At 41.4% G+C, this 19686-nt stretch overlaps 1 protein-coding gene across 5 annotated transcripts in view; it reads left to right on the top strand.

Moving 5' to 3' along the window:
• The window catches only part of AREL1 (apoptosis resistant E3 ubiquitin protein ligase 1), a 43457-nt gene that overhangs the window by 5404 nt on the left and 18367 nt on the right, over positions 1–19686 (top strand). Inside the window, exons 2-5 of one of the 5 annotated variants that reach the window (XM_032622900.1) lie at positions 12682–13002; positions 16900–16960; positions 17810–18036; positions 18972–19209. In XM_032622900.1, the coding sequence (XP_032478791.1) occupies positions 16945–16960; positions 17810–18036; positions 18972–19209 (481 nt within the window). In that variant the 5' untranslated portion in view covers positions 12682–13002; positions 16900–16944. Of the gene's footprint in view, positions 1–12681; positions 13003–16335; positions 16379–16899; positions 16961–17809; positions 18037–18971; positions 19210–19686 lie in introns of those variants that run through there. The other 4 variants (XM_032622901.1, XM_032622904.1, XM_032622903.1 and 1 more) reach the window with 4 other exon arrangements.

The following is a 19686-nucleotide window of genomic DNA, read 5'->3' as shown; positions in this document are numbered from 1 at the left end:
CATATCTTGGTGAAGACGGAAACCCAACTGGGCTGCATAAATGGTTTATATCCATAGAAAAGGATCGAAAAGGTTTTGAAAAAACGTTTTAACCAAGCATTACCTAAACTGGGGCAGTGACTTGGGAGGCATGATCAGGATCCTAAGGGGGAGTGAGAATGTAAAGTGGGGAACCATATGTACTTTTTTTAAAACCAGATTTTACGTTGGAAAAAATTTAAGTTCATAGAAAAGATGCAAAATAGTACAGCAAGTTCCTGTATACCTTTCACTCAGATCTCTCCCTGATGTTAACGTCTTACATAATCACGGTACATTTTGTCACATCTAAGAAATTAACATTGGTATGACATTGGACTACAGACTTTATTTAGATTTCATAAAATTTTCCACTAATATCCTTTTTCTGTTCCAGGATACCACACTGCTTTTAGATCATGTGTAATTTTGATAAATTAGGGTTTCCAGTGAGCTTTTTCTGTGCCATGTATGTGGTCCAATAATCCCCTCTGACCAGTGCTGAGGAGAGAAAGTCATTGACCATGAGAATAAACAATACCACATAGGTAGTGTTTTGTAGCTTTGATTCCCAGAGCACTGTTAATTCAGTGGGAGAGTTGGCTCCCAGGAGAGTGGTGTGAAGTTTCCTGAGAAGCTTAAGAGCTGATCCTGATTGAGGGTCCCTTCCCAGCCTCCACTAACACTGTGTGTTCACCTCATAGATTTTTTTTAATAGTGTTTATTTATTTTTACTTGTTGACAGTTTGCTTTTTTTATTTATTTATGGCTGTGTTGGGTCTTCGTTTCTGTGCAAGAGCTTTCTCTAGTTGTGGCAAGAGGGGGCCACTCTTCATCGCGGTGCGCGGACCTCTCACTATCGCGGCCTCTCTTGTTGCGGAGCACAGGCTCCAGACGCACAGGCTCAGTAATTGTGGCTCACGGGCCCAGTTGCTCCGCAGCATGTGGGATCCTCCCAGACCAGGGCTCGAACGCGTGTCCCTTGCATTGGCAGGCAGACTCTCAACCACTGTGCCACCAGGGAAGCCCCACCTCATAGATTTTACTATATGGAACTATCACCAATTATTTACTTGTCTGTCTTCTTTACTAGTTTGTTTCTAAGGGGTCAGGGACTATCTTATTTTGGAATCCTAAGCATCCAACATATTGCTTGGCATGTAATAGGTTCTTTTTTTAAAAAATTTATTTATTTTTGGCTGTGTTGGGTCTTCGTTGCTGTGTGCGGGCTTTCTCTAGTCGCTGTGAGCGGGGGCTCCTCTTCGTTGCGGTGCGTGGGCTTCTCATTGCTGTGGTTTCTCTTGTTGCAGAGCATGGGCTCTAGGTTCATGGGCTTCAGTGGTTGTGGCTCACGGGCTCTAGAGTGCAGGCTCAGTCAGTAGTTGTAACGCATGGGCTTAGTTGCTCCGTGGCATGTGGGATCTTCCCGCACCAGGGCTCAAACCCGTATCCTCTGCATTGGCAGGGGGATTCTTAACCACTGTGCCACCAGGGAGGCCCCATGTAATATGTTCTTAATACACATTTGAAGAAATTAATAAACCCTTGTTTGGTAACATTGATTATTAGGTCAACAGAAGTTTTGTTTTGAATACCATAAGTGTTGAGTTTCTCCTTCAATTTGAGCCATCTTAAGTTGAGTTTTTCTTCCCAGAATCTTAAACAAGGAACTATGAAGCATTCATTTCAGGTTCCTCTTTCTTCTGATTATATAAATAATTTATTTTCCTTAAAAAATAAGAGTAGAACTGAAAGTTATAGATGGTAGTAGAGTTAGAAATTGTGTTAGCTTTTGAGTATATGTGTGACAATTCCAGTTTCACCCCACTGGGCTGTAGATCTGGCTGTTTGCCTGCCACTTCATGCACAGTTAATGAAATAAAAACTTCCTAGACTTATTGAGGGAGACGGCTTGTCAGATTCAGAGAATTAGTTTAAAATTTTTCCCGTTACAGCCAAGATTCGGTGGCCCAGGGTCACCTAAGCATAAAAGCTGCCATGGTATGGGAACACAGGGGCCTGTTCTACATCTGTGGATTGGGCACAGTAGAGTCAGTTTGGTAAATAGAAAAAACATCAGGGTAGGAGGGAGTTGTAAATAAAGCTGCTGTTTTCTTGATTTAGAGTAAAGACTGTGACAGGGACAGAGATGAGCCAGTCTTCTATTTTGTTTTTCTCCAGGCATCCCATGAAGTTACAAAATGAGCAATGATAATTTCTTGTTTCATTTCTCCCTGTTTTACTAACATTAGCTTTATATACCTTTCTCCTACTTTCTTTGAACTATTCTCTATTCCAGGGGGCATAGAATAGTTTTATATATACTGTTCATTTAATTTTGAGTCTGAAGAACTCTGGATTATTTGAAAGAGACTGATGTAATGGAATCCACATTGAATTAAGAAATGTAGAATTACTTTTAAAAACAAGCATCAGGGGTCCAGAAATTTTATGTCACTTGAGGAGAACTGAGGGACTAAGATCTTGCCTACATTTAGAAATGCCATTTATTAGATTGAAGAAGTGGAACATCTGTTAAAAGATAAAAATCTTTCCAATTCTGAAATAGACTATAACTTAAATAGTGGTTCTTAATGTGGGAAGCTGATTTTGAAAGAAACAAAGGGATAATAAAACTGTGTGACTAATTATGAGATAAGTGGAATGCAGGTGTTTCTTAAAAAGTCTTGCTAAAAACTTTGACAGTGGATTTCCCTGGTGGCACAGTGGTTAAGAATCCGCCTGCCAATCCAGGGGACACGGGCTCGAGCCCTGGTCTGGGAAGATCCCACATGTCGCAGAGCAGCTAAGCCCGTGTGCCACAACTACTGAGCCTGCGCTCTAGAGCCCGCGAGCCACAACTACTGAAGCCCGCGCGCCTAGAGCCTGTGCTCCGCAACAAAGAGTAGCCCCCGCTTGCCCCAGTTAGAGAAAACCTGTGTGCAGCAACAAAGACCCAATGCAGCCATAAATAAACAAACAAACAAACAAAGAAAGAAAGAAAAATTTAAAGAAAACTTTGACAAGAGATTTTCTTATGCAAAACTTTTGGGTAAAACTTACAGAAGAAAATCTTTGTGACGTTGAGTTAGGCAAAGATTTTTTTAAAGAAATAAGACACGAAAAAGCACAAACTATAAAAGGAAGAAAAAGATTAATAAGTTGGATTTCATCAAGTTAGGAAAATTAGAAACTTTTACTCTTTAAACAACAGTTAAGAAAATGAAAAAGCAAGCCAAGAAAATATTTGCCGAATGTATATCTAATAAAGGACTTGTATTCAGAATTTATAAAGAACTCTTACAACTCAGTAGTAAGAAGACAGCTCAGTTTTTTAAAATGGCAGAAGATTTGGATACCAAAGAAGCTTTATAAATAGCCAACAGGCCCATGAAAAGATATTCAATATTGTTAGTCCTTAGGAAAATTAAAACCACAGTGAGATACCACTTCACACCTGTTAGAATGGGTAAAATTTAAAAGATTGATAATACCAAGCATAAGTGGGTATAGTAACGGGACCTCCCATACATTGCTGGTGGAATTGCAAGGTGGTACAGCCGCTTTGGAAAACAGTTTGGCAGTTTCTTGTAGATTAAATATATACCAACCACACGACCTGGCAATCCCACTCTTAGCTGTTTACTCAAGAGAAATGAAAACGTGCATCCACATTACACTTGTACTTGAATGTATACCCATAATAGCCCCAGCCTGGATAGAATGTCCTGTACTGGTGAATGGATAAACAAATTGTTGTACGTCCACGTAATGGACGACTACTACCAGCAGTAAAGGGGAATGAACAACTGATACAAGTAATGGTATGTATGGAGCTCAAAAGTGTTATGTCACACACAAAAGACTACATTTTCTATGTGATGTCATTTCTATGGCATTCTGTAAAAGACAAAATTATAGCAAAAGGAAGTATATCAGTGGTTGTGCAGGAGGGTGGAGGAGGGGGCTGACTGCAGAGGATCATGAGGGAACTTTTGGGGATGATGAAATGTTCTGTATCATGATTGTATTTTATATCATAACCTTATACAGTTGTCAAAACTCTTAATTGTATGCTCTAAATTGGTGACTTACTAGATATAAATTATACTTCAGTGAAACTGATTTTGACAGGAGATTTGACAAGAGATTTTGTGATTTATATAGGATTAGAGAATGGATTTAAATTAGTTTGGACCTGAATTTGTTATAGGCATTAAAATAATTTTGAAATAATAATATCACTGAACTGAGTTACAAAGAGCTTACTAGTTATCAGTGTTGGGTCAAGTTGAGGTTAATATTATTAATGAAAATAGATGGAAATAAATACAAATTTTATTTGAAGAAGTTGCTAGATCAGAGAATGAGAGTTCTAAAGAACTAAGAAAAAAAACTTGAGAGCTGATTTTGAATTCCCCCTCTGGCCTAAATCTTTACTCGGTCTAATACGGTTGACCATCAATTTCTAGAAATAGTCACTTCCTTTTGCCTCCAATAAATTACTTTTATTGGGTGGACCAAAAAGTACCTTCAGTTTTTTAAGTAAAAATAAAAGACACAGTTTTCATTTTCACCACGAACTTTATTGAACAACATTTTCACCCTTTTGTTCCACTACCTTCTGCCATTTTTCAGGCCATTTCATAATTCCATCTTCCCAAAACTTTTTATCTTTTTTGAGCAAAGAACTGTTCCAGGTGCCTTTTACAGTGTTTCAGGGAATTGAAATTTTTTCCATTAAGAGAATTTTGTAAAGACCAAAATAAATGGAAATCGGAAGGTGCAATGTCTGGTGAATACAGCGGATGAATCAGAACTTCCCAGCCAAGCTCTAACAGCTTTTGCCTGGTCATCAGAGACATGCGGTCTTGCGTTATCCTGATGGAAGATTATGTATTTTCTGTTGACTAATTCTGTATGCTTTTTGTCGAGTGCTACTTTCAGTTGGTCTAGTTGTGAGCAGTACTTGTTGGAATTAATCATTTGGTTTTCCAGAAGGAGCTTATAATAGAGGACTCCCTTCTAGTTCCACTATGTACACAACATCACTTTCTTTGGATGAACTGGCCTTTTGTATGGTTGGTGGTGGTTCATTTCGCTTGCCCCACCATCTCTTCCATTCCACTTTGTTGTACAGTATCCACTTTTCATCACCTATCACAATTTGTTTTAAAAATGGAACGTTTTCATTACGTTTCAGTAGAGAATTGCATGCAGAAATATGATCAAGAAGCTTTTTTCTCTTAACTTACGTGGAACCCAAACATCAAAGTGATTCACATAACCAAACTGGTGCAAATGATTTTCAGTTCTTGATTTGGATATTTTGAGTATGTCGGTTATCTCCCGCGTGATATAACGTTGATTGTTCTCAGTTATTGTTTCAATTTGATTGCTATCAACTTCAATTGGTCTACCCAACAGTGGAGCATTGTCCAGCAATAAATCTCCAGCACGAAACTTTGCAAACTACTTTTGACACATTTGATTAGTCACAGCACCTTCTCCATACACTGCACAAATCTTTTTGTGCATTTCAGTTGCATTTTTATCTTTCTTGAAATAATAAAGCGTAATATGCCGAAAATGTTGCTTTTTTTCTTCTGTCTTCAATGTTAAAATGGCTACACAAAAAATCACCAATTTTGATAAGTCTTTTTTTAAATGCACACTGATATGACAGCTGTCACATACAATCTAACAAAATTGTTTCAAATGAAGTTAAAGACAGCTAAGTGCTACTAGAGCCATCTTACGGAAAAAACAAAATGAACCTTTTGGACAACCCAATACAATTTTTCTCCTCTGAGTTTCTTCTCATTTTGATTTGCTAGCTCTTTTTGTGGGGCGAGGGCAGGGTATATTTAAAGTTGATCCCCTCAGGCTTCTATGATTAGTCTTTTTCTTGGTCTGCCTGCTTTCTCTGGCAGTCTTTTCCCATTCTCCATGTCTTTTAACTGCCCTCAGGATCCTGGTATCTGTAGCTTCAGATGCTGATTTCCACTCATCTTGTGGATATACTCGACTGGATATCCTATAGACACTTTAAACTTAACATGTTCAGTTCTGCACTCATTACTTTCCTTACATATTTGCTCTGCCTCCTTAATTCTCTACCATTATTCATCCAGGCTCCCAAGCATAGAAAATCCTGATTTGTCCTTGGCTTCTTGCTCTCCTTGATCTTTTCAGCCTTGCAGATCACCAGTCTGTTGCTTCTAACAGAAATAAAGCGTATACTAGTCTCTCCCTCTCTACATCACAGCCAGTGCCTAGTAGCTCCCTTGGACCAGTATCCTCTTGTCTCTCAGCCATTGATCTGTCTTTCTCTTCAGAGTCTCTTTCACATTGCCCCCAGAGTTACTTCTTTTTAAATGTGTGATCCTCTTACTTCCTTAGTTAAAAAACATCTCTTGGGGCTTCCCTGGTGCCGCAGTGGTTGAGAGTGTGCCTGCCGATGCAGGGGACACGGGTTCATGCCCTGGTCCGGGAAGATCCCACATGCTGCGGAGAGGCTGGGCCCGTGAGCCATGGCCGCTGAGCCTGCGCGTCCGGAGCCTGTGCCCCACAAGGGGAGAGGCCACAACAGTGAGAGGCCCGCGTACCGCAAAAACAAAAAAAACAAAAAAAAATCTCTTGTGGTTTTGTTGTCATTGTTGCTTAGAGGCTAATAAAATGAAGTCATATTCCTTTAAAATTACAAATTAAATATTTCTGAGCTCTCATTCTTCCTATCCCAAGAATGTCTTTCCCTCCTGCCCCTTTTTGGAGGTTCTTCTTGATGGATCAGTATTCCTGGGTAAGAGGGTAGGCTCTGGAATCACACTGCCTGGTTCCTTCAGTTGTCAGCTTAGTGACTACAGACAAGTTATTTGAGCTCTCTGTACCTCTGTTTCCTAATCTCTAAAATATGCATAATAATATGGTTACCTTATATGGTTGCTGTGAGAGTTAAATGAGATAATATATGAAACACTTCAAACAGTGCTGGCATATAGTAAGTTCTCAATGCAGATGGATTCTTCTTTTTATCATTATACTTAAAGAAATCCAGAAAGCTTATTATTTTGGATTGTTGCTGTGGTTGTTTCCAAATGAGATTTCTCTGGATCTCTCATCTTTCCTGATGAGGAATGAATATAAATGAAAACTGTATAACTTGGCTGAACCAAGTTCCCTCAGGTACACTCTGTGCCATCTTCCTCATTTATTTGGGTTGGGCTGCTTGGGCATAAATCACCATCATAACCTGGCAACCCCACAGCTTGGTTTGCACATAAAGCCGTATCCCCCAGGGCTCTCGTGTGGTCCCAAGTCACCTGGGTCTAGTTGCCAGTCTCAGCTGGTCCTCCCTTCCCTTATATTCCAAGTCTTGCTTCCCAAGCGCAGCTGAATTCCTTTCTTTTCTCAGTGCATCTCCATTTTATATCTGAGGCAGCTGAAGATGAGCTAAGTAGCTTGTCCAGGATTGCTTCGTTGTGAGATTCATGCTCTTGACCACTGCACTGTACTGTACTTAGAATCAGTCACCCTGTATGGCCCAGGTGGTTTTCTAAACACTTTGCTTTTGTAATGCTTAACTTTTTATCGCTCTCTCTCGACTCAGTACTTTTACTTACAAAGTTTTAGCAAATAATTTTTTTTTATAATTGTATGCAGTGTTTCACAGAACTAACCCCCGAGGGTTTTTTTTTTTATATAATTCTACAGCATTTCTATTGACTGATTGATGGGCTGTGTTGGGTCTTCGTTTCTGTGCGAGGGCTTTCTCCAGTTGCGGCAAGTGGGGGCCACTCTTCATCGCGGTGTGCGGGCCTCTCACTATCGCGGCCTCTCTTGTTGCGGAGCGCAGGCTCAGTAGTTGTGGCTCACGGGCCTGGTTGCTCCACGGCATGTGGGATCTTCCCAGACCAGGGCTCGAACCCATGCCCCCTGCACCGGCAGGCAGACTCTCAACCACTGCGCCACCAGGGAAGCCCAGCAAATAATTTTAAGCTAAGAGAAAATACAGATATCTAGGGATGGAGGAACATAGCAGCAAAAAATAAAATGTGAGTATGTGAAATGGGTGGTAACGGGGTAGTGTATCAGCAGTTGAGGGGAGGCTGCAGTGCTTTTCCAAATTTTCGGCTCAGGTACCTCTAATGGTAGAGGATAGGGGGCATGTCACCCTTTGGGGGCTGGGAACAGAGCCCCAAGGAGCCTTTCTGCCTCAACTACAAAATATATATGAACGTTTTGAACCTACCCATGTTTTATCTTTAGGAATTCTTGCATATTTTGCATTCTATTTTATTATCTATGAGTTTGTTTTAACATGAGAATATTTTTTCTCCCCATTACCTCATCCTCTAATAACTAGATGCAGTGGGAATGTGTCTATTTATCCTCTGTCTTCTAGCACATTCTGGCATGCCCCAATGCCCACATCTGGGGAGCATGGAATGGGGTTATAGTCTAGTACAGCAGCATTCTAGCTTTCTGTTTTGGGGGATAGTCTAGTCAGGAGTATTATGTCACGGAACCGAGGAGGGTGAGCTCATCTTGTTCTGACTAACGAGGCTGTTCCTGGAAGGCTGCAGTCAGTTGGAGGCACCTCATTATCAGATCGCTGGGGACCAGCTGGAGAGAGTTCACAGAAGACCCACAGGAATGATTAAGAGACTGGAGGGGCTGACGGATGAGGAACGGATAGAAATGAAAATTGCATAACTTGGCTGAACCAAGGTAGCAGGAATATACAACTGTATAAATATCTCAAGAGTATTAACTTGATGGGGGAAGGCAATCTTTTATGGTGGGATTTCGGGGTGGGGAGAATAAACCAAGGGTGAAATTAAGCAAAGGAAAATGTAAACTAATAATCTAAAGTGTCTGTTGGTACACTTTGTTTCTTGGAACCTCCTTAGTTGGACCACTCTACCTTGTGGGCCTTTTGCTAATTGAATGATTTGTTTTTTTTAGTTTGACTTCCGTGGACTTGCGGCTGCTGCTTCTCTGTGTAGAGAACGCTGGAGACTACTTCTTAACAAAGCGAATGTCTTTCTTTTGTCCTGTCTTGTTTTGTGGGACTCAGTGGTTGATATTTGGAGCTCCTATGTGCTGCCACTATCTCTTTATGCACCAGAAGTCTGAAGTGGACTTTCACATAGTTTTCTTTTTTTAATTAATTTTTTACTGGAGTATAGGTGATTTACAATGTTGTGTTAGTTTCTACTGTACAGCAAAGTGACTCAGTTATACATATACATATATCCACTCTTTTTTTTTTTTTTTTTTTTTTTTTGGTACGCGGGCCTCTCACTGTTGTGGCCTCTCCCGTTGCGGAGCACAGGCTCCGGGATGCGCAGGTTCAGTGGCCATAGCTCACGGGCCTAGCTGCTCCGTGGCCCAGACCGGGGCGCGAACCCGTGTCCCTTGCATTGGCAGGCGGACTCTCAACCACTGTGCCACCAGGGAAGCCCTATCCACTCTTTTTTAGATTCTTTTCCCATATAGGTCATTACAGAGTACTGAGTAGAGTTCCCTGTGCTGTATAGTGGGTCACAGCTTTTTAGAATAGCACTGTAAAAGTAGAAACTCAGTATGTATTGTAGTAATTTTAGAAACCCAGATACAGTATTTGGTCCCTGCGGTACTGGTTGGTTTCAGGAAATTATAGCCTTGATGAAATCCAAGCATGATTATATGAAACACGTACTTGGGAAATGATTGTGTGAAATTCCTATTTGGAGTGTGGAAGGCATAAAACTTTTAAATAACAGTTGAAATTAGCCAGGAGAAACATTGGCATAATGTTGCCAGTTTTATAGCCCTTTTCCTAAGAAGGGGTAGTAGAACTGGAAGAAAGTGATTTTTATGCTTTTTTGATGTATAAAAATGAGTTCATTTATACAACACATTTATGTACTTTTAAGACTAAGTCACCTATACCAGAGATTGGTAAACGTTTTTTTGTAGACGGTCAGATAGGAAAGCTTTGTAGGCCATACATCTCTGCTGCAACTACTCAACTCTGTGTTGTAGTTCAAAGGCAGTCAAAGGCAAAATGTAAACGAATAAACTTGGCTGTGTTTATTCTTCTTTTACAAAACTTTTTTTTTTTAAACAAAAACCAGTAGCTGTCTGGATTTGGCCTGATGGCTGTAGTTTGCCAACTCCTCCTGCAATAGACCCTTGCTCCTGAAAGCATGGTCTGCAGACCAGCAGCATCAACATTACCTATGAACCTGTTGGAGATGCAGAATATTGGGTCCCTTCTCAGCTGACTGCTCTAGAGTCTAGACCATGTTTCCTGAACTTTAACATGCATAGGAATCACCTGGGTAGCTTGTAAAAGTATGGACTCTGAGGACTTCCCTGGTGGCGCAGTGGTTAAGAATCCGCCTGCCAGTGCAGGGACACGGGTTCAATCCCTGGTCTGGAAGATCCCACATGCCACAGAGCAACTAAGCCCGTGCGCCACAACTACTGAGCCTGCACTCTAGAACCGAGAGCCACAACTACTGAACCCATGTGACACAACTACTGAAGCCCTCGCGCCTGGGCCTGTGCTCCGCAGCAAGAGAAGCCACCGCAATGAGAAGCCTGTGCACCGCAACGAAGAGTAGCCCCCGCTCGCCTCAACTAAAGAAAGCCCGCGCGCAGCAACGAAGACCCAGCGGAGCCTAAGTAAATAAACAAACAAAAATATTGTTTCCTTATTTGAAAAAAAGGGTAACTTGCCTTTTTAGGGAGAAAAAAAAGAGTATTTAGAAACTTTTTATGTGTTCCCGCATCATTAAGAATTTGGGGGACTTCCCTGGCCGTCCAGTGGTTAAGACTCTGTGCTTTGGGCTTTCCTGGTGGCACAGTGGTTAAGAATCCACCTGTCAATGCAGGAGACACAGGTTCGAGCCCTGGTCCAGGAAGATCCCACGTGCTGTGGAGCAACTAAACCCATGCGCCACAGCTACTGAGGCTGCGCGCCTAGAGCTCGTGCTCCGCGAAGCCACCGCAATGAGAAGCCTGTGCACCGCAACGAAGAGTAGCCCCCGCTCTCTGCAACTAGAGAAAGCCCATGTGCACAGCAACAAAGACCCAACACAGCCAAAAATAAATAAATAAATTGATTAATTAAAAAAAAAAAAAGACGCTGTGCTTCCACTGCAGGGGGCACAGGTTTGATCCATCCTGTATGCCGTGTGGCACAGCCAGAAAAAAGAATTTGGAAAATACTAAAAGGTACAGGTAGAAAATAAAAACGTCTATAATTCAAAACACCTAGAGATAACCACATTTTTATGTTGCTCCTTCCAGTCTCCTGTATGTAATATAATATTTTAAAAATTGGGCTCATGATATGTAAATAAGTTTGTGCTTGCTTTTTCATTTAACATTTTATTTGTGAGTGATTCACTGTGATATTCCTTTAAAGTGTAAGTTTTTTAATGCTTATATAGCATTCTAATGGATCTCTTATAGTTTATGCAGTTCTTCTCTTCTTTGTGGCTCCTTTAAACTGGTTCTGATTGCTAGTTGACCCAGGTTTTGGCTGATGTACTTGGCGAGTCTATGACCATATTTAAAAATAATTACACATACTTATTTATTTTTAATTATAAAAGTTTGACAACTTGTTGGATCTGGTGGCTTTCACCCATTCTGTTCTTCTGGTCTTGTTAGCATTTTGTGTTTTCTTTTTTGGTCTCCCATGATAGAGAAGCAGTAGAGTGGTCATCAGAAGCATGGAGTCTGAATCCAGGTTGTCTGGGTTTGACTCAACTCTACTATGTACTGTGCGTAATCTTGAGAAAGTACCTTGAGAAAATGCCTCAGTTTCCTCATCTGTAGAATAGGGATAATTGTATCTGTGTCTTAGGGTTGTGAGTTAATACACATGAAGCACTGAGAACAGTTCCTGCCATGTGGAAAGGGACTGTCTCTTTTCATTTAATGATCAGTAGTTTCTTCTCGTGTTCTCTGGTGGCTGTTCTTGCCAGAAACCCCTTTCTGCTACATTTAGTTCATGAATATCTTTGAGTTACAGACTAACTTTACTGAACTTTGTTACTCAGTGACTTTATCTTGAATGTTCACAAAAATTTTCCCCTTACTCACAGTAGCAAATTTTACTGTTTTAAAGATAAAGTCAGTATTGTTTAACCGTGTCTTGGAAATGCATACATGGGCACAAAGGGAGTAGACTGCATAGGCTGATTGATTGGGTTTTAAAGCTCTTTGGTGGTTTCCTCTTTCCAGCTGAGTATTACCTTGATTCCTTATCAGGGCATACAAGGCCCTCTGCAGCCAAGCCCTGCCTGTGCTCTCCTTTCATTTCTCTTTACCTTGTTCCCAGCCCCATTAAAGTGAAACTGGGTGTGTGGTTGTGACGAGGCTCAATCTAAATCTGTGCTCTACTCTGCATCTACTGAAGGGTTGGAATCCACTGAAGTGCTGGAGCTGTCTTCTGGGGAGTGACACAGCTAAGCCCGTGAGATCGCCACTTGGCTTTTCTTGCGGACTTTTAATTAGGAAAACTTGGTCAGAGATTACCTGCCCTTGGTTATTTTTAGTGCCACAGGGTTTCCATTGTCTATTCTATACCTCCTCTTTGTTGTTTTCTGGGGGTTCTCTTTGAGAGATAAAAATCTATTCCACTGACTCTTTTTTTCTTTGTAGCATAGGATCCCGAGACAGCAGAACAGATGCACCCTTTGGCAGCCAATTGCACCCTGCACTAGAGAGAAGTCCAGGGATGTTATATTTTGGGATTATATTTCTCCACCGTGGAATTCATGCAGTTCATTCCAGAAACATTGACCCTCTGCTTCTGTGACACACCCTCGCTGAAGGTCTGATGGACAGACACTTTCTCTTGACCTTGCAGCTGTTTTCTTTCATGTGGAAGTTGGAAGACAAGGTGAAAGTGGCCAAAATTTACCTGCTTTGGTGGATAGGTGTGCTCCCCTTGGTTCTCAGAACATGGGCCCTCGTTTAAAGGTAAGGTGACAGACTAGTTAAGATTTACTTATTATTGGGATGTAGAACATGGATTCAGTGACCAGTTTCTAAGCCCTCTCAGCAGGGGATAGCATTGACGTGCACAGCTGCAGTTGGAATTGACTTTGCTCCCAGCAGAGCAAATTTGAGTATGAAGAAATCAATTCTCCATTTCTGGGAATAGACTTTTTCACAACCAATCTTCAATGTTAGGGCTAAAATTTATTTGACATTGTAATTATAAATCTTTTACTAAAAAAAAAACGCAGAGAGTTTTAGAATATGTATGTCAATCAACTTTCTAACATTCCCTTGAGACATTTCCCCTTTCCCTTTTTTGTAGGTAGTGTGAGCCAAAGGTCTGTAGTATTGAGCAACTTGCCCAGGATCTTTTAGTAAGCAAGTGATATTTTTGCATTAGATAATTGGTACTGCATTCCATTTTCCTTTGTAACGTTTTATTTTTATTTCAAAAGATTTAAAAGGGGGCTGTAAGCATTTGTCTTTCTAATTTTATCCTTGGTAAGATTGGGTAATGCTTTTCACACTTTCTTTTACCGGTTTCTTAAATCTTTTCTCTTCCCAAATACTTCACTATCCCTATGACTCCACTCTTTTTTATGATTCACTGTTACATGAGGTTAAGAACACTGGGCTTCAGAGTTAGACAGGCTTGAGTCACTTAACCTGCTGGAAGATGTTCAGCAAGTCAACTTTTCTAAGCCTAGGGTTTTTTTTTTTTTCAAGTCTCTAAAATAAGAATAATAATGCTTATTTACCAAGTTGTATTGGTGACAATTACTTGGGCTAACATGTAAAACACCTAGTACATTGTTTGGCCTGTGGTAAGTGGCTCAATAAGGGGGTTGTAAGTTATGGTGGGGTGGGAGCCGAGACAGGGCAGAGAGGGCACGACAGGTACAGTAAGAGGACAGAAAATGCCTACAGAAGAGGTGAATCTGGAATAAAAGTGATTTGAGGGGTCACCCTAAAAGGAAACCCTGTACTCAAAGACAAAGGCATGGAAGCTTTGTGATAGCATCCAGAAAGGAGGAAAATGCAGAAGGAAGGCAAGTTTAGAATGTGACCATGGGTAAAATTGAGAGATGGGTAAGTATTGTTGGGGAGTTTTTTTGAGAGGTATTGTAGAGAAGTGGGACAGTTTATAAAGATCACATCAATGAGTGATGAATTGACAGAGCTAACTCCCTGATCACAAGGAGGCTTCACAGAGAAGAGAGGAGAGTTTGGAAAAAAGTAATAATTGGTATGCTGAGTTTTAAATAATAAAGGGAATTGGAGTAGAAATGTAGAATTGACCTTTTGGAAAAGGTCTAGGTGATCTAGATCAGTGGTGATGATTTGGTTGAGTGACGAGTGAATGGGGAAAAAATGGACAAGGACTTAACAAGGTCAAGTTCATTATTATCAGCCACGAGAACCAAGAAAGACTATGGCTGTTCCACACCGTTCCTCCAGTATCTGGCATATTAAGTAGGTACTCAGTATTTGTTGGATGAGTTATTTTAGTATTAATTTTTAAAATCTTCATTATAAAAATTTTCAGACATAAAATTAGAAAAGTTTAAAGAACTCCCACATAGGCAGAGATTTTAAGTATGGTAAGAGAAGCCTTGCCTTTTGTAGTTCTGATGCATTTCTCATTGAATGAAGTGTGGACCAATAGAGAGGTTCCCTCAGTTTCTTACTGGCTCTGAAACAAAAGAGTAGTGATGCTGCTACTACTATTGATAATAATTATAATAATAATTAAAACTGAGAACTCACTGTGTGCCAGGCACCATTCTAGGCTGTTTACATGTGTTAACTCTTTTCATCCTCACAACACCCCAGTGAGGTACACACAGATATTAGTCCCATTTGATGGATAGGGAAACTGGCAGATTATAGGGAGATTAAATAAGTTGTCCGTAGTTACCCTGTGAGTGGCAGAGAACGGATTTGAACCCAGGTAGTCTAGCTCTAGTCTAGTCATGCCCTCATCCTCTATATTATTCTCTTTGCTCTGCTGTTTGATTTGAGAGTCTTGATGGCTATGGAGAGTTATATTGAAGTCCTATCACACTAAAGGAGATGGTGTCATAGAAATTATTAAACTTCATCTCTGTTTACGGCAATGAGAATTCTGAAGCTTAGACAGGTCACACAGTTGCAGCCCTGGAACTGGTCTCCAGGTTCTGACTTACTGCTTGTCAGCTGCCTCTCACAGAAAAGGTTGTTGTGGTTGTCAGAGACAGTACATAGGAATTTTCCCAGCCCTCATGATGTGTGCCATAAATTTAGCATTGCTCTATTCCTCTAAGGAGTAAGAGACTTAAGACCACAAGTCTGTAACATCACCTACATATACTTCATTTTCTACTGAGTGCTGTAACTTTACTGAGGGCTAAATGTTCACGTCCAGGATCAGATTGAATGACGTCCAACTGAGGGAGTATTTAAGACAATTAAACTGCTGGTTTCGGTTCCACCAAGTCACCTAGTATATCCTATAAGGCACAGAGAGTTGCTTTTTGAGGGATGATAGCAGCTTTTCAGCATAAGGTCCCAGGAGATGAGATTCTTGTTTGGGAAGGAGGCTCACTAGTTGTGATCTCAGATATTGAGTTAGTATATTGTCCTCTGGAGAGCAGCTTAATTCATGTGTATTGACAGTGCTAATGTTCCCCGTGTGGATTTCTTTTCTGGTAGGACTTTGGACACCAGTCTAAATGGGGATTTCTATGAAACTTGACATGGTCATTCCTCAAATTACCTACTCCCTGTGGATTCCATTGGATATATTGTTATCAAAGGATCTAATGGTCATTTTTGGTCACTCTTTCTCTTAAATTTTCCCAGCATAATCAGACATAAAAGCACACTTGGTTGGGAAAAAAAAAAAAAAAGTTGTTTTGGTCCCTCCCAAATCTGAGCATAGAAATTTTCAGCTGTCTTGTCTCTAAGTTATATATTAGTGCTGATAAAAGGTGCTGGGATGAGATAACATTGATAACCTTAATATATATTGACTTGAAAAGAAAGAATGAATCTAGTGCATTGTGGATTGGAGAGCATGTACAGTCTATGCTAAGGTCAAAACTCAGTGGTAAGATAGGAATGTCAGTGTGCATTGCATTTTTCCTTGGCAGTACCGTGGGTGGTTCAAATGAGTAATAAGATTGAAGTCTTATTCTGGAGATAAGTCTAATAACAGTGTAAGTTTCCCCTCAGACTCTGGCCCCTATTTGAATTGTTCTGACTCTGGCAGGCATCACTTAAGGATGAGAAGTACAGTCTCCTCCTTTGCTTCCTTCCTCTCCTTGGCCTCTCTGCTGAGCTCATCTTCCACAGGGCCTGTTGGTTTGTCTGATTGGTAACAGCAAAAGAAAATGGTTTCTCTTACATGCCCATTGCTTATTATTGGGATGACCCAGAGTTCATTTTAATTACATAATGCCAACATGATGATAATAATCCTTTTAAACATTTTATATAACTATTTCTACTTAGATGAATTACTTCCAGAAGGCAAACATAAGGGGAAAGTGACTCCATTATCTTCCTTGCCTGTGTTATTTAGTACCACTTTGCATGGGGGAGGTAAACTGTCTTGGGGCCCTGGATCCAAGAAGATGAAAGCCATGTATTACATTTTGTAATTAGAAGTGGCTGTTTGTGGTATTCCTAGGGTGGTCGGTAGATTGGAAGTCTTTAGGAGGGGGAATGACGGTCTCTCTTTCTCTGAAATGTTGTAGGGCACCTGTCAAGCTAGAGAGAGAGCAGGGATAGTAAGGCTGGAGATGGTAGGCTCAAGCCACATGCTCTGCTTTGTCTCTCTCTGAGACAGCTGTAAGGAAGAGTTAGAGGAAAAACTAAACAAGTTTTCTTTTGCAGCTACAGCTGTGATCCTCGGCTGTCTGTTGGCATTGAAGGGACCTGATGTTTTACGTCATTGGTACGTTATAGAAAGAGCTCTCTATTATTTCTTTGTTAGGGTTGCTTATATCATTTTTTGCCTCCTTACCTCCCCCTTTCTCCTTGAAAATAGACTTAGAAATATTTCCAGGCATGCCAGAATGTACCTTCACAGAGTCGGCAGTGTTATTCATTCATTTGGGAAATATTTATTGAGTAATTATGACCAGTGCCAGATGCTGTTTCCTGTTGAGTCAAAGTCGAATAAGGCAAAAATCTGCCTCCATGGAGTTCATAACATGAAGGGGGAGAAAGGTTATAATAGATGAATGCATGCACGGGAGTTTGAGGGAGCCCAGAAGAAGGAGCCCCTAACTGTGGCGGGGATTGGGGAGGGCTTTTGCCAAGTGGCCAAGGAAGGGGAAGGCTTCCAAATGGAGAGAGCAGAGTGCACGTCCTTTTTACTATGTTAGGACCCAGTACACGACGGGAGGCTGGGGGCAGGCATCGTATGTGGACCGTGGTGTAGAACAAGGGTTGGTAATCTTTTTCTGTAAAGGGCCAGGGAGTAAATATTTTCAGCTTCCCAGGCCATACAGTCTCTGTCACAACTACTGAACTCTGCGGCTTTAGGGCAAAGGCAGCCCTAGACAACAGTAAATAAGTGGGTGGGGCTTTGTTTCAGTAGAATTTTATTTACAAAAACAGGCAATGGGTGGGATTTGGTCTGAGGACCCTGGTATGGAAGTTCCTCTCTTCACCCACAGAGGTAGTGACCCAGGAGAGGGTGTCTTTGGAATTCTTGCTGGACAGATGACTGGCCTGTTCCACAGTGAGAAGCTGTAATGTGTAATTGGCGGGTGGTGTGTGTGTTTTCTCTTTTACATAGGTGGCATCACAGTGTCTGTGGTTGCATTCTTCTTCACAATTAAGTTCCTCTTCGAGCTTGCCGCACGTGTAGTCAGCTTCCTCCAGAATGAGGACCGAGAACGCCGAGGGGACCGGACTATATATGACTACGTGCGGGGAAATTACCTGGATCCCCGGTCATGCAAAGTCTCCTGGGATTGGAAGGACCCCTATGAGGTGGGCCACAGCATGGCCTTCCGAGTGCATGTAAGGGAATGTTTCTGTCTCCGTACCCACTGGGGTTTCTGAGTCAGTTGCCTTCCAGAATCCAGTTCAGTCTGTTGGTGGTGCTGGCCTGAAACGTTCATGTTCTCCAACACCTCCCCACCCCCACCCCCCAGGAACTTGGGAATTGTTGACATCTGAAGAGTCATACATTTCTCTATCATTTTGGTTTAATAGGTGCTTAGCTTGGAAGAAGTATAAAGCTTAATGTTACATTTTCAAAGTGAGAAAAATATTACTGAAAAGAGTAGATGCTACAGATCAGGGGTTGGCAAACCGTGGCCCAAGGGCCAAATCAGGCCCACTTCCTGCTTCTATAAATACAGACTTACTGGAACACAGCCACACCCATTCATCTTCCTGTACTGCCTATGTATGCTTTCACGTTTGAGGAGTTAACCACAGTTGAGTAACTGTGTATGACCCGCAAACCAACAGCTTTACTCTCTGGCCCTCTGCAGAAAGTTTGCTGCCCCTTGCAATGACTTCTCCACTGTAGCCTTGTGCTTAGCTCCATAGTCTGAACCCCACTAGCCCTGCCTAGTGCTTTTGTTCACTCAGTGCCAGTGGTACCCACTGACTTACCTTTACGTTTGGATTAGCAGTGATAATATAAGAAAAAAGGGCAAGTAAGACAGGGTAGGCAGCATCTGTGGTTCAGAAGTGTCAAGTTGAAATGGACTCAATGGTGTATTTTACCCCTCTCCTCAGAATACATTAAGAATTTGTTCGTGACTTAATGGTTTTCTTTGAAGCATTGAGAGAATTTGTTCCCTCGTGTGTGAGCAGGACTGTAGGAGTGGGTGGATACAGAGATTTACCAGTCACCTCCTCCCTCCCCACACTCTCTCAAGTAACACAGGAAATGATTTTCTCCCCCTGATCAATAATGGGTGTCCCTCTTCTCCCCACTGCAGTTATTCTATAAGAACGGGCAGCCCTTTCCTGCACATCGGCCTGTAGGACTAAGAGTTCACATCTCTCATGTTGAGCTAGCAGTGGAAATTCCAGTGACCCAGGAAGTCCTCCAGGAGCCCAGTTCCAATGTGGTCAAGGTGGCCTTCACTGTGCGCAGGGCTGGGCGGTACGAAATCTCAGTGAAGCTTGGTGGATTAAACGTGGCCTATAGTCCCTACTACAAGATTTTTCAGCCTGGTAGGTTGTTTTTTCTTTCTTTCTCTCCCTCCGTTCCTTCCTTTTTCTTTTCCTTTCTTCTTTTCTTAAACAGTGCCTTTGTTGAGATTTAATTCACACGCTATATAATTCATACGTTTAAAATACACAATTTAGTGGTTTTAAAACTTTGTAGACTTGTATAACCATCACCACAGTCAATTTTGGAGCATTTTCGTCACCCCATCACCCTGTACCCAGGTCACTCCGTATTTTCCCCAAATCCCTTAGCCCTAGGTAAGCGCTGGTCTGCCTCTCTGGATTTGCGTACTCTGGGTACTCCTCTACCACTTATATTGCATAAAAGCGTGATCGTAACACAGGTGGCCGTTTGTGACTGGCTTGTTGCACTTAGCATAATGCTTTTGAGGTTTGTCCACACTATAGCATGAATCAGTACCTCATTTCTTTTATTGCTAAATAATATTGCATTATATGGATATACCACATTTTATTTAT

The sequence above is a fragment of the Phocoena sinus genome, chromosome 2 (genome assembly GCF_008692025.1).
Source record: "Phocoena sinus isolate mPhoSin1 chromosome 2, mPhoSin1.pri, whole genome shotgun sequence".
Taxonomy (NCBI): domain Eukaryota; kingdom Metazoa; phylum Chordata; class Mammalia; order Artiodactyla; family Phocoenidae; genus Phocoena; species Phocoena sinus.
This window is presented reverse-complemented; position numbering and strand designations above follow the sequence as displayed.